Genomic DNA, 26435 nt, shown 5'->3' with positions numbered 1-26435 from the left:
AGTTTAACACAAATGCTATAAGTGCACTTCAAAATTCAAAGGCAGGAATATAGAGTGAAACAGAGAAGAACACACTACTGTTCAAAAGTTTGGAATTGCTGTTCAAAAGTCCGGAATCAATATTTTCAACAATAATTTCTGTGGAAAATTCTAAAATAACTGTAAAAGCTGTGTAACAGAGAATTAAATTAAAATGAAATTCATATCCAGGATTGGCCATATTGCAAAAGAAGAGATCAAACCTGACGGATGACTTGAGAAAGTATTTATTTAAATAGATAATTCACAAAAAATAAAATCTTGTGGTGAATAATTTTTTTGTACATAAAATACTAAAAATTGTTAACAGCACAAGTGATTTCACTTCACACTTTTGAATGGCAGTGTAGCTATTACAAAATTAGATTAATTAGAAACTTTCATTATTAGTTTATTCAACCCTTTCTCCAGAAATCAAATTTACACATTTTTTTTCCCTGACCCCAGATGTAACCAGTGAAGGTGTTTGGTATCTAAATTTTGCTTCTGTAGTTTTGCACTGGACATAAGGGCTAATGTAGATAAGAAGTGGTAATGGAAGTTTACAGCCAGTAGGTTACCATCATGCAAACTGTAATTTTTATAGAGAACAGTATGTTGTACAGTGTCAGAAACCATATAAGCCAGCCTACCTAACAATTGGACACAGTTCAAGGCAAGCAGTGGCCATAAGCTTTCAAGACTTATTGGCTACATTAGTCTTGTAGCTCCAGAATGAAACCTAAAGAAACACACTTAGACAACAAACATGTCTTGGCTAATAAATAACATTTGGGGTAGGAAGAAAACTGTCAATTTGATTATTGGCTGAACTATCACTTTAAGCAACTGGGCAAAAAACAGCTACTATATGTGTGGTGACAGAAGATTCTACTGATCACAAGAGTGGCCATGCTTTATTATTGGGTTTTGCTAAATTTGGAAAAGGGGTAATGGCAAATCTGACGTGAGCTCAGCTGGTGCTGTTTAGTGGTTGTGTGATTGGGACCTGCGTGTACTGGATGCTAAAGATGGCGTGTGACCGGCTGCTGGCGTCATGAACATGCGTGGCTGCTGTGATGCGGTTAGAGATGCCCTCCTTCAGCAGATGTTCTGCTTGCTTGTAGTCTGACACTACATGCTGAGAGAGACCTGGAACACAGACATCATAAAAAATCCATCATTCATCATCATATTCCTCTCTTTCTTAGACATGAGTCATTTCTAATCTCTTCCTGTTCCAGAAAGACTATGATACTATTATATAACACTTAACCTTGACCTACGTAGAAGCTGGAAAACATGATAGATCACTCTACTATTCATGCAGTTGTTAGAATAAGTTTTCATATCAATAGTAATTTAGGCTCAGATGGACTTAAAGGTCTTTCAAGCTGGAGGTTCTGACCACTTTTGTGTAACACATGCAGAGAAAGAGAGAGAGAGAGAGGTGAAGTCTGTATGTATTCCACTGGTCTTCTACCAGCCACAGGAAGGTGAGGTCACTTCCTTTGCTGTTCTGGGGTTTCTCCTGATACACACAATGACTGGATGTTGGCCGCTGGACAAAAAGAAAGGGGGTGGGGAAATGGAGGAGGGGCCAATGTGCGACACTGCGAGCAGCACTGATTTTAGATGAGAGTTCAGCTGCGAATACAGTACAAAAATGGACATTCATTCACACACAGTTACCACAAAACTAAAAATACACAACCATCCATCAAAGCCCACTCATTTCTCTAATGCTGAAAACCTTTTGAATAGAGTGAGTTGGGATACACAAGGTGAGAGAACAGGTCATTTAAAGGTTACTGACTCATGGTTTCCTCCAGGTTTGGCTGAGGTAAGAGAATTATTTTGAAAGCTGTTCAAACGGTGTACAGTGAACTCTCACCCTGCACATATGGGCCCTTCTCTGGGTGCTCCCTCACACGGAGAGGGGCCGGCTTCTTCTGGTCATTCCCTCTCAGCAGATCACGCACACGCTCATTATAGATCTCTAAAAAGCTAAAGAAGGATAACGAAAGAAAAATACTGAGATCATTGCAATACGTTTGGGCAAAATAACTATGTTATCATTATCATGATAAAGTACTTCACCCTTCAATATTCAATTTTAATTTTAATTTCAATATTTAATAAAAATCATAACAGACATTAAGTACAAGTTATTATTTTTTTAACTTTGGGAAAACACCACATTACACCTTGAAGCCTCAACTACTATTCATAATATTATTTTTCAGTATGTAGTGTGTCCACCTTTTGCCTTTATTACAGCTTCCATTTCAGAAGACTTGCTTCAGTTTTTTGAAGAAATCTGCAGGGATATTTTTCCACACCTCCAAAGTTTAGTCTTTTGGTTGCACTTTCTGCTTCTCATGATCCAAGTAATCCCAAACACATTCATGATGATGAGGTCTGGACTCTGGATGGTCAGTCCAATGTTTTGAGAACACAAATAGCTTCTTTGCTTGATTATCAATTGTTCTCTCCATTTCCTTTTCTCAGTAAAGGCTTCTTAACAGTTACACGTCCTTTCAGACCCACAGCGTTGAGTTGTCTTCTCACAGTGGAAGAATGGAATGACTTTTCTTATCTCTTAATAATGAAAGCATTAAGTGCTGTTTACCTGATGGTGCCAGTTTTGGAGGTCTCCCAGATCTCGCATGGTCCAATTTTCTGAACTTCTACCCCCATCTAATTCTCTCAGAAATATCTTCTAAAAAATGAATAACTTAATGGCTGTTTTGACAGGATGTCTCTGACTTTTGCATAATACTGTATCATAAAAAGTCAGTAGATTCGGATGTCAACTCAGTATTTCATTATCTTATTTTATTCTTTTCTTATTCTTGTTTTTTAAACCAATTATTTGATTTTTCTCTTGCTCTGTCTAATATTGTGATACATACCATGTATCAGGACAAAGTGTATTTTTGTGATATGATATTTTTAGCATATTGCCTTACCTCACCTTTCAGCATATTACAGTTTGGCCCAAATAAAGAGCTTAAATCCAACTCATGCACAAATATGTATTGGTATTAGGAGTTGCCTCTCACCTTATTTCAACCCTGCAGTTCTGCCCATCTGGAGAGTCCATATCAGATTGGAAAAGCCCCTGAAGTTAGGGAGAGACAGGCACAGCCAGTGAAAAGACTCTAAATGGCTCAAATGTTGCTACAGGCATTTCTCTTCACATTAAAATATCATAGCAAGCATTACAATTCATATCAGAGACTTACTTGACAGATCCTAGGTGTCAATCCAGTAGAGTCCTGCACAAGGAAGTACGTGAAAAGTTAACATCTGAGTAATGTAATCCTAGTTTCAACACTCTCATCGATGTACCAAATCAAGACTGCACTGAGTGACTCACTGGAGTGCCCATCATGGTGTAGGTCTTCCCTGAGCCTGTCTGTCCATACGCAAACAGACAGATGTTGTAGCCCTCAGCTGCCCCAGCCAGCACTGACACACCCAGGTCATGGAACACCTACAGCAGGAGAGGACATTGAGGGTCATTCTCATTCCCACTCACTCAGTAGAATTACATAAACTGAAGGGACCTGAACTTGAGTTATATTCACAAGCTTTCATTGTGAAGATCATTAGTTCTAAACAGCTCTTAGCTGTTCATGTTCATGATTAGGTGAGGAGGTGAATAAAGGCAGGTGCTACAGCATTACTAGGGCAGAAACCTTAAGTTTGCTGCTGCTGCCTCACTGCCAACCCTGGATCATGAAAGTAGTATGTGCATGCACATTGGAGGGGGGAAAAAAAACGCATGAATACCATCTGACCACTTTAAGGTTGCATGACCACAAATCAGATATGGATTCGATCTAGGACCACATGAAAGTAGCTCAGAGCTGATTTGAAAAGAAGTCTCTGCAGCCTTGAAAACATCAGATATGTTTAACATTAAGTCAATACACATTGGATTTGTGCCACTTTGGTAAAGCAAACATTAGTACTATTTTTCTCTGATAATGGCAGCACAAAGTTGAAATAGATTCTTCACTGTGTGGATGCACAATAAAAAACCTGGTTTCTAATGTGACATTGGTGTCTAAATGTGACGCTGCAGTGAAAGTACCATCACACCACACTAGAAATGAGCAGAATTCACATATCGCAAATACTTTGAATTTGAGACAGATGATAATTACATAATTTTGTGCATTATCAATGCATGAAAAAATACTCTGCAAATGTCATCAATCATTTCAAACTAAAAGGGATGGAGGCAACTCATCAAATACATCAACTAAAGGGGCTGAAACAGCTCACTTTCATGGTAATGGTAACATGTAAATGGTTTTGTTATAAATGATCTTACTGGTCTACTCCTAAGGTACTATATAACAAAGCTGTGTGTGTGCGCGTGTGTGTGTTTGTGTGTTTTAGGCCTTTTCTTGCAGTCATTGAGCTCTACTGAAATCTCAATTTTCCTTTCACAGTATCAAGCAGCTGTTACTGTTAGCCGGTGTTAGTAGTTATATTTTAGACTACACTGCTGAAGCAAAACTGTTTACTTGAATAATAAAAACAAATCTTATAATATCATTAATGATATTATAGGTCTTGTATAAGTATTTTGTTAAATACCTGAAAAGCCCATAAGGGGCTAAAATCCCATTATTTGTTTTAATTGTTAACACTCACATAAATTGGTTTTAGTAAAGGACTGTCTGCTGAATGGTTTCTGTTTTTGCTGTGGTACAGAATGAAGTATCAACAAACAATTTCATTGGTATTGACTATCAAATTTCTAGTACTGTGTCAACTCTATTCCAAACACAAGCCCGAAGACCCTGTTAGCATTTTAGCTGGCAACTCCTTGTTGCATGTCTTTTGGTAAGCAGCAAAGGGGTCAGGTAAAGCTAAAGAAAGCACATCAGCTTGAGAAACACAGGAGAGATGGAGTGGAAAGAGGAGGAAAGCAAGAGAGGCAGGAAAATAAATGAGTGTTGGGGGGCTGGTAGAGGCTCAGGGAGGTCCTGAGCTGAAGCTGCTGTTTTCTTTCCTCCTCTTCTTACAGCAGCAGAGTGGCTCTCACAGCCGAGGGCGCACCCTTCACATACACTGCCAGACTAGTACAAACACAAATGGTACCAACACAGCACATTCTCCATACACACACACATACAAAGACAGGCAAGATAGAAGGTAAGAGTTTGACTAGCCAGATTAAACACCCCCTCAAAGTAGATCCAATCCATATGGATATTCCACTGTACAGAAAATGATTCAAACACACAGCCACCGGCTGGTCCTGTGAGATCAACACATATGGTGAAAAATTTATGAAACCTTTACTTTTAGTAAAAATTTTTTTTACTGCAGTAGTGAAGTTTAATAGTTAATAAGCAAGAAGGAAAAACAAAATGTTAACTTTCAAATTGATTCAAAAACCAATATTGACATAGTACAGTGCTACAGAGACACGAATTCAAATGACCTTGCCCTACACATTAATCACGCACTAGTAACAGTGAGAGTCATGGCAAAACACCACATGCACACTGGCTCAAAACTAGGTTTAAAAATGCATCATTTTGAAGGTACCGATGTGGCAAGTGTGAAATGTTTATCATTTATAATAATATTTACTAAACGTATGCCTTCACTTTGGTCCAAACTCTAAAATTATTTTTTTTAAAAGTAAACATAAAGTTGTTTTTTTTTTTAACCAAAGTGAAACTTTAAGGGCCTTTTAAGCCTTCAGAGAAGGTCTAATGATTCTGTGCACTGTTTGTTGTATTTAAATTCTGCATTTACTGTATTAATGCTCTTAATTCATTGTTAGATTTTGTTTAAAAAGAGAAAGGTTCAAATCTTGAAAAGAAGAAAAAAAAAATTATCCAATTAGAACATTTTTCCATTTGGTATTTGGTACATACAACTATGTGAGCTCTTCCATTGGTTTGGGGAGCTGGACAGAAGGCCATTACATTAACTGCGTACATGATTAGGAAGTGATGGTGGAATCAACCAATCACATTTTGGTTTACAGTAGGTGTAAAAAAAAAAAAGAAAAGAAAATCACTTTAGGCATTCTAGAAAGGTCTAACTACAGATATAGGTGGCAGTCAGTCATTTGTTAGAATTGAAAAACCGTGGCTGGAGTTCTATTGCAGAGCTCTATTCTTTACTGAAACAGCCACTGTGAAAAACTGAAAACTGTCTTATACTACTTTCTAATGTCTGTGTTTGCAGTAACATACTAACTAATTAGGTTCCACTGCCCTTAGAACATTCAGTGTTGAATTCAGATGATGCACTGAATTGTCTCATACAGAACCATAAGTGAATCAAAACCTTGGTAGGATGTATATATATATATATATATATATATATATATATATATATATATATATATATATATATAAAAACCTGCTCATAACTGGCTTTGGAAACAGTGGAGAAAAAAAAAAAGCTGACATGCATCCGGCACACCTCTGCGCTTCAAACAATACAAGGCCGTTCATCTCCCGTGCTGTGTACAAAAGGTGTGGGAGGGAGCTGGTAAGATGAAGAAATCTGACCTCCCAAACAGGAGCCATTCTGAAGCTACTGGAAAGCAGGTATGTTTGGCTGTAACATGATTTGAGTTGCAGTCCTGCGGTCCAGCAGATTCCGTCCTCCTCAGTGGACAACCTGAATGGGGGCTAATTGGCATGCCGTCTGCAGAGAGGGAGCAGACCAGCAGCAGCTTCACAAAGAACTCTGCTGATCAGCAAGAACTCGACTCCTCTGCCTTGAAGCAGCAGCGAGGAGCTTCTTACAACAGCCTGTCCTAAATCACACTCCACTGAGCCAGGGTCACACAAGGGGCCTTCCTGTTACACCACAAAGAGTGAAGAACTCTATTTCATTCTTTCTGTGAATCCAGCCCACACTTCTGCAATTCATCATAGACAACAGGCAGACACATACAAACTTTATCATGCTTATAGTGATACTTCAGCAAAAAATCAAGCGTACACAATTTCTTCAATTTGATTCAAATGTAGTTGATTAGCCAAGACATGTCTGGTGTAAATTTACTTGTTTAGTTTTGCACTGGAGCTACAAGGCGAATGGAAGCAAATAATGGAGGATTAAGCTACATTCAAGTGCAGCGGTTATAACCAAGGCTGGACGCGTTCATGTGGCTTATGTGAGAAGTAAACAACACACATGGAGGTGGCTGAAGTTTTTACCTAGCAATCAGCTTGAGTCTATAAATTGTGGCCTGTTTAATAGGTGCTCTTGAACACACATAGTAAAAATGAAATATGGGCTAAATGTATATGTTTTAACATTTACTTTGTCATTACTTCTATATTTGTAAAGTGTCTTCAGATTATTTTCACTGTTGGACTGTCAGCTTCTTTTCCCAGGAAGATGAAAACTTAGCTGATGTCAAAACTTAGTCAATTCATGTTGCATTGAAAATTTGAGCTTCATCACCCGACTTGGAAAGGTGCTCATGTGGTTCCTCTGGGTGGGAAACTACTGGAAGACCACTTGGAAGCAGCATTATGTGCATTACGTGTATTTTATGTTATTATACATCACACACTTGCTTCAAAACAAATTGAGCTGTTAAGTAACTTAACAGATGTCAAACAGACTTTTCTTGTGGTTTCTGACACTGTATGACACACAGTAACAGCAATGTAACAGTTTTTGTCTATTTGTATGTATATGTATATATACACACACTGTCAGAAACCACATAAGCAAGTCTGTTTGAGATTATTTAACAACTCAGCACAGTTTGAGGCAACTGTGTGAGTCTTTAGGCAAGCTGTTTGCACAATGCTAATTGATAGTGTATAAGCTTTTATTACTTGTTAGCTATCAGCTATTAGCCTCATAGCTTGAGAGCAAAATTAAAGAAGCAAACTTCGTACACCAAATGTTTTCGCTAACTGAGCACATTTGGGGTTGGGGGAAAATGGTACTATTTTGATTCCTGCTAAGGCTCAATGTAATACTTAACTGAATTTGTTTAAATATTCTGCGTAGCAGTATTCATCCAGACTGTGGTATTCCTGCCATTGTCCTACATCATTATTACACTCCATTAATTTGGCAATTGCTGCATGGTAACAGCAGCCTCTATTGTGCACAGGACGACTGATATTCACTTAGATCACCAGTGTCCAACAATAGGCTCTCACTGACCAACCTACTTTCCAGGCTCTACATAGAGATGGCAAAACAAAGCAAGTAGCAGGCACAGTGCGGTGAAGTGCAGTGATGGGGTTCCAGGGTTGCAGTAGGCACAGCCAGAATGGAGGCAGCAAAGCATATGAAAACAAGCCCAGAAAGACTAAACACTGCCATCAATAGGAAGGCCACAGCCAGGAGCCAGTGTGAGTGCGTGTGCTCCTAAAGGAAATTCATCAGAAAACAATAATACGCACATAACCCACCTACAGCCTTAGTTTTTCTTCCTCTTTTCTGGCCTCCAATGTGAGCAAAATATGGTCTTGGAGCAGCCAGATGTTAACTTGTAATGAGAAGTTTTGGGGGCAGCAACAAGAAGGTTTGGGTTAAAGTAATTGTGAACAAACTGAGTGAAATTTCGGAACCAGTCCTCATAAAGGTGGAGTTCAGAGTAGGGGGCGATGGTGAGTTCAGCCCCTGCTGTAAGCTCAACAATATTGTCAGATGAACAATCCAGTCATTAGGCCTTTGAAGCTACATAAAGCTGTGGCTGTGGCACATAAGCATGGTTTCCACTCCATTTATAAGCTTCATATCGCTGCTGTCGGAAACAAAACTTTGTATCTGAAAAAACATACTTTACTTTTAATGTAAGTCAGTGGAACCAGAGTAATTTTGGGCCATTTCTTTCGGTTCAGTGATCACGAAATTTACACACAATGTAAAGGGCAACAGGTATTTTCAAATTATGTCAAAAACTGAAACAACAAAAATGGAGATACGAGATCTTGTTCCAACATGATTCCAACATGACAGCGATATGATTCTAGTGTGTGCCACTTTTTCTGTCTAAAATCAGCTCAAACAGCAATATTCTGTCATATCATAAATGCCATGTCGGAAATCAGTGCAAACCCTGGCAAAGAATGGTAAAAGTGAAATGTATTTTCTGAATCCACCAGTGGCATCTTCCTCAATTAGGACAGCTTATTGTGACGTTATTAATTGCAGAAAGGCTGTGCAACAATTTACATAAGAGCTGGTAAAGCTTTGCCTTTGCTGCTATGTAAAAAACAGAGAGCCGGCACAGGTAAACAGAGCACACCCTTCAACAAGTGGTCCCCAGACATGTTTTCTTGTTACGATATCAGGACCAGCTCTGCAAGGCTAAGCAGAATAAAGCTAGCGTTCTGCAGAGAAAGTGTGGAACGAGGGGCTGCCTGCTGAGGAAAAGTCAGTCAGAGAAGGGTGTGTCCAGAAGTGGGTCAATACAAAACATGAGGTCAGATGGTCAGATAGGCATAGAGAAACGTTATGTTTCCATAACAAATGCCAAAAAGACCAGCAGTGTTTTTACGTGCCTCACTACAACAGCTTGAGCACTACATCTAGACTGATCAGGTTCATAGTGGAGGGCTTACTGATGAAATGGGTGCACAACAGTGAAAGCAAGAGTTAAGATAAAGGGGAAAAAACTCAAAGGAGAGGGTAAACTCCTATTAAGTAGCTGCTGGATGTGCGTAAAGGGTCCACCTTAAAGAAAGGCCTGTAATCACAATCTGTGGTAGAGTGCAGATAGGAGACTGGTTTGTGTGGCCTGCTCTACAGCAGGCCCTGGGAAACTCCTTATTACCCCAGGATCTCTCCAGGAAAAGTAACTGAAGCCTATCCAAGGCAAGCACCAGTCCCCAACCACAGCCCAGTACGTCAGCTCCGCCTTACTCTTTTAGGAAAAAAAATGGGGACAAAGCTTTCCCCAATTTTTATTGCATCATTCTGTAGAGCACAACATGGATAAAATACCATATTGTGATTGCAGTATAGTAAAAAGTCACAGACCGCTATTAACTTATTTACCAAATCAAACAAAGCTGCATATTGTCTCTTAGCGCTAACAGTGGCTTTGACCATTCAGACTAAGCCTGGAAGGTTTTACAGAACAGCTGACAAATAACACAAGCACCATGAAATGAGAAAGACAAGTGTTGAAAAATGTGGAGTCACACAGTTGCACTGGGATTTCAACTGGCTCATTAAAATACTTATTTCTGTGTACTTTCCTAAAAGTTTTAATGTTATGGTTTAAAGTTTTGGCTTAGTTTCAAGCATCGGCTGAGTCCGAGATCCTGTTTATATCCTCATGCGAGCCAGGAAAACAGGAGCAAAGAGGACGCACAAATAGAGCTGGGGGGATGCATGTGTGGGAGCGAGAGATTGAGAGAGGGAGTTCACTGGCAGGGATTCAACTTGCCTCTCATCGGTCATACTTTCGTAGAATTTTGTAGGTCAGATTTGCATGGTGGAGGGGAATTTCGGGTGCTGTACAGCTAGACAGGACTCCACTGCTAACTCAAAGGGGGTTTGGGAGGGTCTGGAGGTTCTTCAGCAGGCATTCTTAGCCAACAAATGCTGCTGAAAGTGGCCATCAAAATTAAGGCCAGACTAAAAGGGGTAAAGAAAGTGAAAGAAAGTCTCTTGCTTCTCCTCCTCCATGGTAAAAGGCATCCATGTGCAGCAGCTCTTATAAGGGAAAATGACTTTTCCACTCTTGGGGATAGCTTCAGAAGCTGCAGCGAAAAACTGTGGGACTAAAAAATGTTTTGGACACTAAAACATAGTGCAAAACAGCTGCAATTCACAACATTATTGGCCTGGGTTAGTCTATTTAGCATGATTACTAAACTAGATCATCTGTTTACTACTCCAGCACAGTGTGATTTGCATTGGCTCTCCAGAGGTTATTCTTTGGGATGTTAATCATGGAGACATGGCTACAAATTCAAATGTCACTCTCTGAAATCGCTGACCAGTGCGTGTGCAGTGACGGGAGCACTTGAAGAAAAATGCACGCACAGCGCAGCTATTCTTTTTGAGACTAGCACGCCATACTGACACACAAACCCAGAAATACCAAGAGCATAATCAAACCTCACACAGAATCCAAAGGAAGAGAGTGAGAGGGGGAGAGAGTGAAGAGAGACAGAACAGAGCTGACTTCACTTGGAAAAGAAAACCGGCATTGTGTGTCGGCTCTTCTCCAGTGACGTCCACGCGGCGCAATCTGACTGTGAAAAATCATTCACTAATGCAGCTGTGCCTTTTGGCTAGAGAGGGACTCCAGCACCCCCCTCTCCTCCCACCGACACCCCCCTCTCCACATATGCGCACACACACACAAACAGCTCTGCACTTTCTGCTTTGTTCCACAGTCTAACTCAGACACAGGACACTTGCTCCAATACTTACTTTAAAGCAGATGTCTGCATACCTCTGCTTAATGCCCAAACATCTGCAATATGCTGATATCCAAAAAGAAATGGAAATGATTTTGGACAGGCATTGTCTAAAATACAAAGCTGTAAGGCAGAATTTTAGCCTTGCCTGCCTTAGCCCACATCAGCACGACAGCTGGCTTCCATTATTCCACTTTATCTGCCCTCCTCAAATGCGTAGTCCACCTCTCCGATCCCCTCATATCTCTCTAACTCTAAAACTGAATGTATACACATCTAACAGCCTCTAATACATCTGACCACAATGAAAAAACATGACAGGAAAAAATAGTGATAAATACTTTAGCAAAATACCTTGACAATAAATGCGATGATGTTTAAGAGAAGAAAGAAACATTAACTACTGATGCAACATTCATACAGGCAACAAATGATCATAACACAGTAAATTACTTTTACCGCACTTGTAAATGTCTCAGTAATAGACTGCTGTCTTGTAGCCAAGACTGGAGTTGGCCGATTTTGTGCTCCAAATGAGCAATCAGCAAACAGACATTTATTTCACTTATTTATTTATGTTTGTGTAGCAATTTTATGACAGCGTCAGCCAATTAAGTGCACTCCTGCTGTATCTGAAAGCATAACTCATTGTGCTAAATAGACAGCTGCCTCTTACTTTTGATGTAGCACTTTATTTGAAGTTGTTTAAATAGGCAACTGTTTTTTTCATTTAAGAATTTAAAATGCCAGTTTGGCTCATTTAAGAGAAAGTAATGTTATTTATGTTGCAGCTAGGGCTAACAGAAAGTAATACAAAAATAGGCCATCGACCTATCAGAATGGGCCATAAAAGGATTTGTATTCTTTTCACATAAGACCTACCAATGCAGCTGCAGTAAAACTAAGAATAATATATGTTAACCCTTAGAAATTCAGACAAATTCAATTTACATTCTTTATAGACTGTATCTGTATTCAGAGTCCGTTTGCAACTGTACTTCTGACTTTTTTCTTTCCGCAACACAAGACTGAGTGCATAACAATGACTTCATCAATTCAATTCATACTACAATCTCTCCTATTCTACTCACCAACACGAATGCAGTATCAATATAAGGTTTAGAATCTGCACTTTCAACGGAAATTCACCACTTTTTTAACAAGCTATGAGTAAGAAAGAATTATGTTAAATTACACTATTTTTTAGCTCTTACCAGCAAAAACTGGTAAGAGCTAAAAAAAAAATACATCATAAAAAGTACCTTTGTTAAATGAAACAACATATTGACATTAGGGAATTATCGCCCAGCTCTACACATATCCACACCAGGGTGGAGGTGCAGAGGGGCAGAGACGAGGAAACGGGTTCCAAGAGAGCTGAGAGTAAAGCTAGTTCCCCCTCCAGTGGGGGTTTTACGTTGAATTTGTCTCTAAGGATTGCCCACGGAGGAGCACTAACAGAATGACTCCAGATCCATCCTACTGCTGGCAGAGCCTCACTTCACAGCTGCACTCTCAAACCCAATTACACAGTAACATACTGCTTCATGAGTGCCTGACACCAAAAAACAATTCAACTTAAGATTATAAAACTTCTGCACTACCGGGGGGGGCAGTAATTTGGGATGGACATCGTCATGACTGAAAGGTGAAAGCAATTAGCATTTTCTCAACACTGTTCAAAAGCAGAAGCAAAGACACTGAAACTGACCCCATGCACGTTTTAAAGCCTTTTTATCTTACTGCTTTGTGCAGACTACAATCCAAGATTGACTGAGTGCAGTATGTTTGACGCTAAGCAGATTTTGGATCTTGGAGCGGTTGTCTAGTTTTACTGGGTCAGATCCTCCTCCTTCCCACTGGACTCCACAAAGAGGTCAGTCTTTGCTGCTGACCAGTCGTAGGTCGCATGAGGAATGCAAGCTTTAGGCCTCTGTTGGAAGCTCTGACTTGGCAGAATTGAGAGAGGCAAAGAGCGAGAAAGACAGAGAGAGAGAGAGAGAGAGAGAGAGAGAGAGAGAGAGAGAGAGATGCTGTCTGAGTCGGGTACTTGGTGCCATCCGCTGTGTGTGGGCCAACACAACTCTGTCTTTCAGGCTTAGCACACAAAGAGTTTTCTGAAGAGGGAGACTAGGGAGGGGCTTAGAGGAAGAGGACTCATGCTGATCTAAACACCCAATCAGCTAAAGAAAGATTCAAAGGGCCCATATTCCACATTTTTGTTCTAGGCAATGACACATTTCACTGCTGTTGTAACAAAACCACTCTGGAAAAACCACTCTGTGAAAAGTCTGACAGGAGGGTTGCCAAACAAACCCGTTAATTAACAATAAAAGTATGTTTCCTCTATCTAATTTCCTAGAAATACTGCATTTTACTATAATGGAGCAGCATAAAAGTGTGAAAAAAGCAAAAAAAAAAAGCAAACAAAAGAAGAAAGGAAAGACAAAATTAGGGTGCGACTCTAAGCTTACTTTTTGGATGGTAGAACTGGAGGCTAAATTTTGAAACATCACAAATAGCTGACAGAAATCGGTAGGTTTTGTGAGAAGAGCTAATGACCTTGCACTAACTTGTACAATGTTGAATGACGATGAGCATGAAAAGTCTTCTACACAAGGTCATTTCTCCTCAGTGGACGACGTGCCAACATGTTAGTTTGTCAGAAAAATATATTTTTGCTGTTTCTGGACCTAGCTAACATCAGCTAAAGTAGTTAGCGAAAAAGCCGCGCCAGAGCTGGCTGCCCTACACATCTGACACACTCACATTAAGGCATTCATGTTTCATAATCGCGAAGAGTAACATAATCTATATACTCACTAATGCAAACAAAACTGTCACATTTTTACAGTCCTTTTAAAACAAAGTCAGAGTTTCCCTGAACTGTTTCCCTGAGCCTGTATAATGGCAAAAATCTGTATACTTTCTCTGTCTTTCTGTGATGAAACTTACTTGATCAAGGTCGACAATCAACTGATATTTCTGTTTCCAAGCAACCCCCGATACACAAACAGCAGTACAAACGTAATCAAAACAATGTTAAAAATGTAAGCTAAAACTCAAGTGATTAAGAGAAAGTTAAGAATACCGTTTTCTCTTGAATACTATTTTCTTACCTTGAGTTTGGATAAGATTATGAAGTTAAGAACTGGTCTTCTGTAATAGCTACAGTCCTAAATTCAGTCCTAACTGATGCTGTCGCTGCCATAATTGGGTAACTGTAACCTAATCCAAAGGATTACTATATGTCAGTAATGTAATCTGATTACTTTCTGTTACTTTTGGATCTCTTGTTTTTAATTAAAGTGATTTTAACAGGAAAAAAATAAAGAAAACTGAAGTGAGGCTGAAAGTTCTTAGACTTCCAGCACATTGGATCAAATGGAATATATCTCTGGTCGTGGCGTGGCAAGCTGACAGGCCCTTTTTCTTTATACACTGATTTAAAAATTTTGAACAGCACTGTAGGTAGATGGGTGCATGGCTGTGATATTGCAACCATACATTTAAGAGTTTTGTGTGTCATCGTTTCCGTATGTGGACAGTGTGGAGTGAATAGTACATTTTAAAATGTTAACAATGCTGACTTGGTGCATCAAACTCTTCAATTTCAACAAAACAATGTTGTTTTCCCAGGATTTTGGCCCTTTAAAATAACTGGAGCAGACTGTAAAAAAGAGGCACCCCTGGGACACTGATAGTGCTAACAGCCTCTCCTCAGAGAAACACTTTAAAAACATTGTGTTCTGATTCTTTGAAGGACAGTATTTTGCTTCCTTGCATCCAGAAGTTTTGATTGCCTTCGTGTCCCAGAGCTGTTTGGTTGGTACGTACCAATCTTAACCCAAGAGACACAAGGGCAAAACAAGGGTCATCAACATCATGTTGGTGGGGTAAACATGTGCGAGATGCAGCTCACCTCCTCTTGTGAGGCATAGTTGGGCGCCTCGGGGTTCACAGACCAGTAACAGTAATCAAAACCAAACTCCAGAAGCCTCTCTCTGGAGTCACCTGGAGCCTCCACTCGCCCATCCAGACGCCCATCCAGCTGCAGAGCGAGAGAGAGAGAACGTGAACATGAGAGGCAGGGAAAGAAAGTTTGAAAACAGAGAGAGACAGAGAGAGAAAGAGAAAGAGAAAGAGAGAGAGAGAGAGAGAGAGAGCGAGAGAGAGAGAGAGAGAGAGAGAGAGAGAGAGAGAGAGAGAACACATCATGTCTCCCACCAAAGCACCAATGAGGTCATGTTTTCTGTGGGAGTAATTGGGGAGAGGTCTTTAAGCCTGTTTTAAACATCAAATTACTGACAGCAAACACTCAGACATTTATTTTCCTCTCTTACTCTCATTTAATGACAGATGTAAACTCCTAACCGTTTATGTATTCAAGTTTCACTTAAGGCAATAAAATAACATAACGTCTGACATCTGAAGTCTGATTCTTTAGTTTTGCACTGGACCTACACAGCTAATATAGCTAACAAGTAATGGAAGCTTATATATCCCACTAATTAGCACTGGGCTAACTGTATGCCTAAATTATCACACACTTGCCTCAAACTGGTGTAAAGTTTTCAAGTAATCTCAACAGACTTGCGCATGTGGTTACTGCATGATACTGACACTGCATGACATACTGTTATCTACAAAAATGGATGAAGGTACGTCACAAACAATATATAGCAGCCTTAATTTTGTTTGTACTTTTCTTCATGCAGAGGTATAAATTTCCATTAACTGTTCTCTATACTAGAGATCTCCACAGGCATGAAACTAAAGCCTGAACCCGACCCATATCCATTACTTTGAGAGTCTGTTTACAACCTTGCATTAACCAGATCGTATCTGGATGAACCTTTGCTGGATTCCATTTACACTTATTATTGTTATTTTTTTTAATGAAAAAGTTTTTTTTTTACCTTTTGTTAATAAAAATGCACTTGTTTTAAAATCTGTGCACATTAATTTCAGGGAGTGAATCATGTGTGAATATGTGAAAATGTACATGCAATGTCAAATACTCACTGTCCCTCATAACTCCACCACCCATACAGTCTCCAGTATTATCATCCACACTATGTGAAAATGTACATGCAATGTCAAATACTCTTTGTGGGGCGATTAACAGATAATGCAGTTGGTTAAATCTGGACTCTAAGCGATAAAGCACAGGTTTTGAACAGGATCTATGTAGAAAAACATTACTAACTCCTCACAGTATGCCAGAAAATACATATAAGAATAAGTATCACAGTTACATGTACACAGGCAATGGTAACTATTATTTTGGGTTTTTAAAAATATTTTACCCTGCATAAACCTCTGATTTAAATCACTTTTTCACAGTTAAAGACTTTTTATATCTCCACTGTATTGGTTTACTTTTTCATCCCAAGAATTCCTAAGAAGTTAACTACTTCTAAACATGTTTATAATTATTCATTCTATATTAAACCCATTCTTGCTTCTATATATGGCTTTTTAATTATACGCTTTTTTAAATTTTTCACGCGGTCAAATGAAATCCGAATGTGATCTGATCACCAACAATGCATGTTAATGCATGGTATAAACAGGCAGTGAGATCCGACCCGTCCTGACTGGTACTGCTAAGGCGTTATAGCACCAGACGGATGTTTTGTAAAACCACATATGTATCTACATTAAAAAGGAAACATTTTACAGGAAATTACACAGAAGCTGCAACAACTACATACAATTTTTTCAAAAAGTGTATAGTGTGTCCACCCTTTGTCTTTATTACAGCTTCCATTTTTATTCCTTTCAGTAGACTTGCTTCCAGTTTTTCAAAGAAATTGTATTTTTCCACATCTCGAGGGTTTAGTCTCAGGAGCTGGTTGGGTTTTCTGTTTCTCATCACCCAAGCAATCCCAAACACATTAAGTGATGTTGAGGTCTGGACTGACAATACCAGCAGCTACTTTGTTTGATTTTCAATTTTTTTGTTTTTGTTGATTTCCTTTTCTCAGTTACAGCTTCTTGACAGCTAAACATTCTTTCAGACTCATAGTGTTGAGCTGTCTCCTCACAGTGGAAGGATGGACAGAACCACACGTAGATTTTTTAGATCTGAAGCAAGAGTGGAGCTTTATTTTCTCCTATCTCTCAAAGACAAAAGCTTTCAGTACTCTTTATCTGACTGTGATAGTTTTGGTGGTCTAAAAGGTCTTGCAAAGTTGTTAGGAGTCCCATTTTCTCTTTTAGTACTCTAGTTTTGTAAACTTTTTGTAAAAGTTCTGTAAACGTTTTTTCACTTATTTTGTTTTGATTTCCTTATCCAAACCCAAGCCTGATGGCAAAAACCCAGCCTGAAAGGCTATACTTTGTTGGCCCCTTCAGAGTCTGGTAGCAGACATCTAAGCTACATTAGACTATAATTGGAGAAAGTGGAAAATTCTGCAAATTGGATTTACTGGCAAAATATTCCTTTGAAAGTGTACTATCAGGTAATTTACTTATGCTATAATATTTAATAGCTGTTGGAGGACTTGCACTGTAAGGTTTAATAGACCTTAAATAAAGCAAAGCTTAAAGGCAAAATCTGATATACAGCCTGTGCTTGAGGTGGCCAAACGTTTAAGTAGAGCAGGTTATGACAAGAATATTCCAGACGATTCTAAAGCCTATTAGGAGAAATTAATGATTTGACCATCCATGAATAACACCCTGCTGACATATAGGAAACCGCTATTCCATTTACTGTCAGCATAAAGCATTAACACACACCAGTGCAGAGATGAAATGTACACACACACATGAATTTCTCAGCACTTTATCAGCATTACACACGCCTGAGCAGCGGCTGTGCATCTGTATATGTGTTTTATTGACACTATGAGGCTTCAGGCCAAGACGGCAGGACAGGAGCGTGCAGAAACTTGCCCGAGCATGGGCATCCATTGCCCCTGGCAACGCTGTGTTTACAATTGTAGTGCTGCACTTTCCTGTCTCTGTTCAGTGCTGGTTACCTCACTACACTACGCTGACCCACAGCTTTACTAATGAGCCTTGGCACTCGGCTGTTATATATACATCCAGCAGTTTTTACAAAGTGAGTTTATATAATGCGTCCAGTTACAGTAATCATTGTGCTACATCTTATAAGAGTAAAAATTATTTTACAAATTTATAGGCACAGTTAAGCCAGGAATAATACTGGGTTTTCATTCAAACAATGCAAGGGAGAGCAACAGTCTGTTTCTTGACCTGGTTTCTCTTGTGATCCTCCACACAGAGAATCCCACATGATGTGGAGCAGGCTAATTTAGGATCAATCTATAAAAGTGAAACTCCTATCCGCTAATGCAACATAAACAAAACTATACCAGAGCTTACTCAAACTGATGCATTTCAGCTTAAGTCTACTTCAGCCTAAGCTCAAATGGATCTGTTTGGACAAGCTGCAATATAGTTTTGCTTATTTTGCATTAGGCTTTACTTTATATATTTATATATTGTGTCAGTAATTTGCACCCATAAATCAATTATTAGGCTTGTTTTCTTCCTCTTTGCTCACTTAGGATGGCTCTTCAGCTCTTAAAGTCCATCAGAATGTTAAAGGCAAAATGATGGAAGACCAGCAATCTAAAACGTTTGATATATGGTTGTATGCCAATATTTAGGTGTCTCTGGTCCAATTATATTTTATGTTCATGTTACAAGTGAAAATAGGTTAACACATCGTCTACAGAGAAGACATTTTAATTCACAGTTCCTCTTTGGTTGCTGAATTTAACATATTGGGGGGGGGGTACATAAAACTTGGTCTGTGTAAAAATTAGGGAACATTATGCTTTTTTTTCCCCAATATCTTAAACTCAGCAAATAAACAGAAATCAGGCACTAGAACTTGCAGAAAATGCCATGACTATGTGTGTTTTCTGTTCATTTATTTTCACTTGGAAAATCACCAAAATATGTTCAAAAGTGTGATTGCCACTTCATTTTCAGGACAATGGCTCTGTGATTGATAACTTACCCTCCGACTGCTAAAGTACACGGACCCAGCACTGGATCAAGAACCATTAATGTGCATGCACCACTTTTTCCTAACTTTGTATCTCCAGTCCCATGCCTGCGATAGCCAATCATTTTTCTCTCAACTGCCCTACATTCTCTAAATAACTCCTCTTGGGACGAATCTGAGCTACACTCTTTGTTTTTGTTTCCTCCCTCATTCTTTTTCCGCACTGACAGCAGGTCACCAGATGTGAGACTTGTCATCCATTAACCCCTTAATCAAAAGAACAGTTTGATATTTGGGTCTAACTAATATCTAGTGCATATATAATAAAGAATTCATTATACATTAAATCTTCCATTTGTGCAGATTTGCTCTTTGGCAAGGCTTAGACCAACTTCACTTTAAATCACTAGCAAAACCTGAGGCAGTGTGCAGAGAAGACATGCTTATTGTCAAATTAGAGCTGCAAAACCTGCTTAACATGCTCTAGTAACACTCACATTTAGGTTTAAATGTATCTAAATATTACATTTTGGTATCAGGAGATAAAAAGACAGAATTGGCATCAGTTTAAAATTGTTGTAACTATGGGTGTTACTATGAGTTCTACAAGTAATCTAATGATTACTTTGACAAGTAATTGAGTAACCAGATTAAAAAAGTAGAACAATAAAACAGTAAAACAATAAAACAGTAGATATGGACTTTACATAACAATAACGAACCTTGCACAGCCTTTCAAAAATTCCTATTGAATTCTCAAACTGAAAAAGATCAAACGTGGAAGCCTTTAAAAAATCTGTATAAATCAAATCTGTATTAATCAATATTAACACAATTTGGCACAAAATGCATATAAAATGGGGTGGGTACAGCCAAAGCTTACTTAGTCAAAACTTTGTGGACGACATGTCTTCTGAGGACGTGAGGAAGTGAATTATCTACTATCGTCATTGTGTTTTCATCAGCTGATTTTGCATTCGGGTCTGCACATGCAACGTTAATACGCAAAGACACAAAGACATCTGCAAACTCTGATACCTCTGACTTTTAAATTCTTATTTTAGGTTTTATGGAGTGACACACAGACCATATTTTAGCATGTTTTATTGCCTCGACTCAGTAATGCTACTTCTCTTAGTTTTAACAAAAAAAAAAAATTACATTGTGCAGCTTTAAAACGTATTTTTAAGTCAAGTACTCAAGTTTAATTGCGTAAACGTGACTACCCAAGATGTACCCCTGCATTCTAATGCTGCAGTAAGCATTCACAAATCTGCACTTTGAAGAATGTGTTCCAAAGTTCGTCAGTAGAAACAGACACTTTTTCTACACAGTCATCCCACAAATCAGGTTTAGAAGCAGTTGTTTCAGTCAGAACAATAAAGTGTGGAATTCAGGTAAGTATGCCTCTGCAGTGTTTACTCTGACTGTGAGGCTGTTGAGCGAAAGTGTGTGTATGGAAGCATTAATGAGGTAGAGCTGATGTCTCTGTGTTTGGACGGTTGGACTCAGTATACTTTGAATAAACAGCAGAGTAATCAAGCAGGAAGTGGATAATCTTCACTGTAAACTTCCTGTTGCTGAGATCTCCTCAGAGTAACATTCCACTGCCCAGTCACTCCTCCCCTCACCACCTCTTTTAACACTGGGCATGTGTAAACAGTAGACTCCTCCTTCAGCTCCATTTTATTACACAAAACTACTCTTTTTAATGTGTTAAAGCTAACAGCACTATTAACTCACTATGCTCAATGCCAAAGCATTAGTAATACTGTGAAACAACACCCTCATTAACAGTAGCACACAACTTACCTTTACATTTCTCACTCTCACCACTTTGTCCTCCACCTGTACAGCTATCCTCCCTCCATCCACACTCTCCCTGTGGAAGACAAACAACATGTAGTGTCTGAAAAGATTATCAAAAATCATATTTTCTATAAACCAAAATTAAAAGGATTAAAATTCAACAGAACAGCAGAGGTTATTTTCATTGTAGTTACACTGAAACACAATGAATAATGACTTTAATCAAAGTCTTTTTAGGAAAGTCTGTCCACTCGGCAGCCATCTTTGCATCGCTATGGGGCAGACATTTTTAGTCATACGAATCCAGTCTCCTATCTCTTTGAATGGGCAGAGACTAAAATACTCAAAAGTGAAGGCCAAATTACTGCTTTTAAAACATTTGAACTTACTGGTAAAATCTGACAAAAACCTCAAACGGTTTGTAGCGTTTGGCTCAATAACGCACAAACAAAACATGTTTCTCGAGTAGTTCTGGCTACTGAGCTTGTACAGATTTTGACAACAAGGGGGGCTTTCCCTGCTCCTGGCATAACCAGCAAGATGATTGGCTCTTTTTAATTAATAGTGGGACTTTCCCCATAAACAGATGCCATGTTGAGCATTACGAGATTTCCCATTCTCATTTCAGCCCATGACTGGTCTCCTCTTTCATAACGTCTTTGCTTTAATACTCCATGAGCTAAATGCGAGTTTAAAAGAGATCCCAGAGGAAAGAAATATTCTAAATGAGATTTCCTCTTGATCTCAGCTTCTTCTCTTAGACAAGGTTAAATCCAGTTTGAAATCAGAGTGAGACTTAAGCCATTTTCTCCTGTTTCTGAAATTTGGCTCCTGAGAAATAAAACTCAGATTTTCTCACTTTGATCAAAATGTTGTCACACATGTGGCTTAACTGTTTAGTGTCTGACTCGTCTCAGCTATGTAATATTTCCATAAGAATAGTGTCATCTCATTGTCATCTGTCAGGGCAGAAGGAGAATTCATGTTTTTCTCCTTCATCACCAAAAAGTCTTATAGTGAAACACTGATGTTAATCTCCTCTTTCTCCTAAGGGGGGTTAGGAGAAACATTTCAGAAATCAGTGATCCTTCATTACTATATTACTGAGATCAGCTTTATTTTTTCTGAGACAATCTTAAGAAAGATTTTTTTTCCTCTGGGATGACAAGAGATGGCAGAAATCAAACTTCCCCTTACCCCAAATGTAGTCAATCTTTTAAAACATGTTTGAGGTCCAAAATATCTTTAGTTTTGCACCGGAGCTATGAAGCTAATGTAGCTAATAGGGACGTACATTTTGACTAATTTTGATATTCTGAGTATCTATATTTTGAGTATCTGTAAGTGTTCATGAAAGGTTTAATAAAAAAAAAACAAAACAAGAAATGGATGTTGGATGACATTAATGTAGGTCTGTGGACTTACCCTTTATATGACAGCACTGGTGTTGCACAAAAAACAAGCAGCAGACAGAGGAATACATTTGAAAACATCTTTGATTATTCAAAAATGGGGAAATTAGTATGTTTTGTGTTGGATAGGTAAGTTAAGTAAGTTACTATCCTAAAAAGGTATGCCCAAAATAGTACACTACCATTACAAGTCACTCCTTAGTATAGTATGCATAGTATGTATGTGGTTTTGGGTGCAGCCTTGGATAAAAAGTCAAGTTTTAGGATGGCTGCTGCTGCAATTGTTTTTAGCTAAGCAACACAGCTGTGTTCATTTATATACATAACAATGTCATACAGTATCAGAAACCACATGCTAACCTATCAGCATCATGCAAAATGTAAGCTTCAAATCATGTAAATAAAATTTTTTAGACAGACCTGCTTATAGACATTACACCATAAAAATGGACAAAAGTCTTCAGGCTGGTTGCTACTTGATTTTAGCTATATTATTAGCGATATATACATTTTTTGTCTATTTTCAGAGATCACAGTACGTCACAGTGTCAAACCTGTGTTTACTACAATTTGACAGCAACATAAGTGTGAGCAATTTGGCACTTAACCCCTATTACCCTGATCTGCCTGGTGATTCTGTGCTGTACCCAGACAGGCATTGCTAGGCAGCAAAATGACACCTTTCTGCTGAACAACTGATCAATTAGTATAACTTTAAATTGTGCACATCTTGGCCAAATTTAATGTAATTAAACACTAAGCCAAAATACTTTTTAATGAAAAAAGTCAAACTTCTAAGTTTCTCTTTGGTGACCTTATCCAAACACAGGTCAAAACAGCGAGAGGCCGTGAGGCTGTAGGAGAGCGCTCTGCATCTGCAGCACTGCACTACGCACTTCAGAGTAGGTCAAACAAAAACCAAAACAGACCAAGGAAGGACTCCATGAGCTGCACAGCTGAGAAAAAGGAGACACATGCGAGTATGAGTGTGTGTTTATGTGTAAGAGAGAAGAGAGAGGAGCAGAGACAGCTGTGTGTGCACTCCAGCTGCCGGGTCCGGATAAGACTGATGCAAGAGAGTGAAATCTGAGACCGGCGCCGAGCTGTGTGAATCTGAACTTTGAGCATGAATAAGACTGAATTAAAATTCGCCTGAGAGGCCTTTGGGTTCGCAGCAAGACCACTGAAAGTTAGGGTCAACTGGATATGCTGTCAAAATTAGGAAAATAGGTCTATGATGATTTCACAGCTGGTCAGTACCTTTTTTTACTTAAACGTAAAAAAAGTCATTTGGTCCAGCTAGATTTAAATGATCAAAAAACCCTTATCATAGTCAGGGGTGAAAGTGTACTGTAGGATGGCATGTCTTGTGAATTCAGATGCATAAAAATGGAAATATATAGAAAATAAAGGGAATGAAAATGTGGACGATTCACAACTGTTATTGTGTGAACACGAAGTTAACTTGCCTTTTTTGTCCCAAGCTTCGAGATCTGACGTCACTGGCAGGGCTGTTTATTGCTAAAAACAGTTGCTGAGGGGCCCCCTAAGCCACCAGGGGTCCCACAAGTACGTTCTTTCTTTCCCCATTTCAAATGATTTTTTCATGTTTTTCTTCCCTGTTCAAAATGAATAAAGTATTCATTCTTTTTCTTTCATGCACAGGATGTTGTTTATAGCCCCCAAATGTTTAAGTTACAGCAGTGACGACTGCCCTGATCTGCCGCATCTCTCATGGGGACCTATTTGACGCCCCTAACTGAGCCTGTGCAGTACCATGCAGACATATCTTTCCGCCAGCCCCAAAATTTAGGCCCTGCCCAAAACCTCAGCAGTCTGCCTGTCTGTTTGTCTCAGACCCTGCTGGCCAGGAAAAAAGACTGGAAGCAGGGTGATGGAGGGGAAATTTGTTTTAAGGAAAATACACATTACTTGGACCACTGAGCACTGGCCATGAAGTGCCACCTGTGAATATATCAGAACAGCATGGACTGTGATCAAGTTTCAAATGAATTTTAATTTGACTAAGACAGGAAGGAAAGAGGAACAAACAGCAACAGAATCTGTTGTCATCTGCATGCTATGCTTGTACAGAATCATGCTCATAAACAAAGACATCTCCATTCATACAACAGGAACAGTAAACTCTGAGGTCATCCTTTGTTATGCACGCTGTGAGAGGCAGTTTAAACGTCAAGGCCGGAAAGACAGCAGCGCAGTGGACAGGCTAGGCACATGCAAAAGCCGGTGCAGTTGGCAGCTCTTTGTGACTTGATGTGTTCAGGGTTTCTTTACCTCCTGTACACCACCCCCTCCAGCACCCCACTCAGCCTGACCCCAACATACTGTTGTAATTTGGCCCAGGCTGGTGGGTGGGGTAGCGAGTTCTCATGGGGCACACTACTGCTACAGCAGAGCTTGGCTACCTCAAGTCTGGCTTTTATTGGTGCTGTTTGGGAGCTGAAGGAAAACACATTTTTTCCACAAGTTATTAGCACAGAGTGTAATTAGGTTTGTGACGTAAAGTTGCTCCATGAAAACAAGAGCTTAACGCGCAGACACTGAACAGTTAAGAGGCTGGATCTACTGACCTTTAACCCCATGGAGGCCTACAGTGATTGCCAACCCAATTTTGCCAACCATTTTTGTTCAAAACAAAATTCCTAAGTCAAATTGCCAGGAAATATAACTTACTATGTGCAGTACTCCACATTTAGCAGCCGTTATACTTACTGCTATAGACACCCGACCATAAAAGTCTCAGTTAGCTCAACTGTACTTTAGCAAGAGCAACACACTAACGTCACTTCAACTAGTAAGAGGAACCACGGACTCGTTTGTTTCGGAGGCAGTGCTGTGGCTGTCAACGACGTCCAATTCCCACACATAGCAACAATACTAACACGACAAAAGGGACTTTCAGTTACTCAGTTTTCAGTACATACAATATACTACAGAAAAGCTAACACAGCAAGCGAGTAATGAGAAAACTACACACATAATTTTCTTACCTTGAGTTTAACGGACGGACTCGAATCGCGACTTTCACGTTTGCCATTCGTGCTCTGGAGCAGCACGGAGGGAATCGCTGGAGTGAATTCGGAGGTTAGAGTCCATATAACGAGATCACATCCCTCACCTCTTCATCCGGATAAAATGAGTGGAAACGACGACGACGAGCTTTGAAAATCGTGCCATTCATCCCCGCGTGGAACAAACGCACGGCACGCGCGCGCGACTGCGCTGCTGAAACTTCCTGCAGTCTCGAGCAGAGGAGAAGGAGGAGGGAAGGATTTGTTGGCTACAGGAGTCATCAGAGCCGCTTTCTCCTCCTCCAAAACAATGATCATACTCACTGCACACATGCGAACAAGATCTCTCAGATCTTGTGTGGTGTTAATAAAATGCTTCCAAATATATCGCTGCATCAGATAATACTTAGGTTTGAGTCCATAAAGTTAGAGTAGCAGCACTTCTACACTCTCCATAAAGATGGTTCTTCGAGGGTTTTTAAATAAAGACAATCGGTCTATACAAGCTTAACACTAACAACAGAAGAACCTTTTTTGGTATTATATAGAATCAGTATAGAATAATATATTTTCAATAAATGTGTTGCATATAAAACCATATATAACACTTTCTCCATCAATCCGAAGAACTATTTAAGCATGAAATGGTTCTACATAGAACCATTTGCTTTACTAAAACACCCTTGAAAAACTCCAAAACTCCAAAGTCCAAAATGGTAACTTATTTAAGATATTAAATAAGATAATATAACACTATTTTATTGCATGCAATTTATGG

At 39.2% G+C, this 26435-nt stretch overlaps 1 protein-coding gene across 2 annotated transcripts in view; it reads right to left on the bottom strand.

Annotated features, from left to right (window-relative positions):
* The window catches only part of stard9 (StAR-related lipid transfer (START) domain containing 9), a 52336-nt gene extending 26415 nt beyond the window's left edge, over window positions 1-25921 (bottom strand). For both annotated transcript variants that reach the window (XM_036592900.1, XM_036592901.1), the window contains exons 1-8: window positions 25637-25921; window positions 21217-21286; window positions 15340-15468; window positions 3401-3517; window positions 3267-3299; window positions 3084-3142; window positions 1913-2025; window positions 1028-1170 (exon numbers count right to left, since the gene is read on the bottom strand). In XM_036592900.1, the coding sequence (XP_036448793.1) occupies window positions 1028-1170; window positions 1913-2025; window positions 3084-3142; window positions 3267-3299; window positions 3401-3517; window positions 15340-15468; window positions 21217-21286; window positions 25637-25683 (711 nt within the window). In that variant the 5' untranslated portion in view covers window positions 25684-25921. The remainder of the gene's footprint in view (window positions 1-1027; window positions 1171-1912; window positions 2026-3083; window positions 3143-3266; window positions 3300-3400; window positions 3518-15339; window positions 15469-21216; window positions 21287-25636) is intronic.
* Window positions 25922-26435: the final 514 nt, after the last annotated feature.

Source organism: Colossoma macropomum, unplaced genomic scaffold (genome assembly GCF_904425465.1).
Source record: "Colossoma macropomum unplaced genomic scaffold, Colossoma_macropomum, whole genome shotgun sequence".
In the NCBI taxonomy this organism is placed as follows: Eukaryota; Metazoa; Chordata; class Actinopteri; order Characiformes; family Serrasalmidae; genus Colossoma; species Colossoma macropomum.
This window is presented reverse-complemented; position numbering and strand designations above follow the sequence as displayed.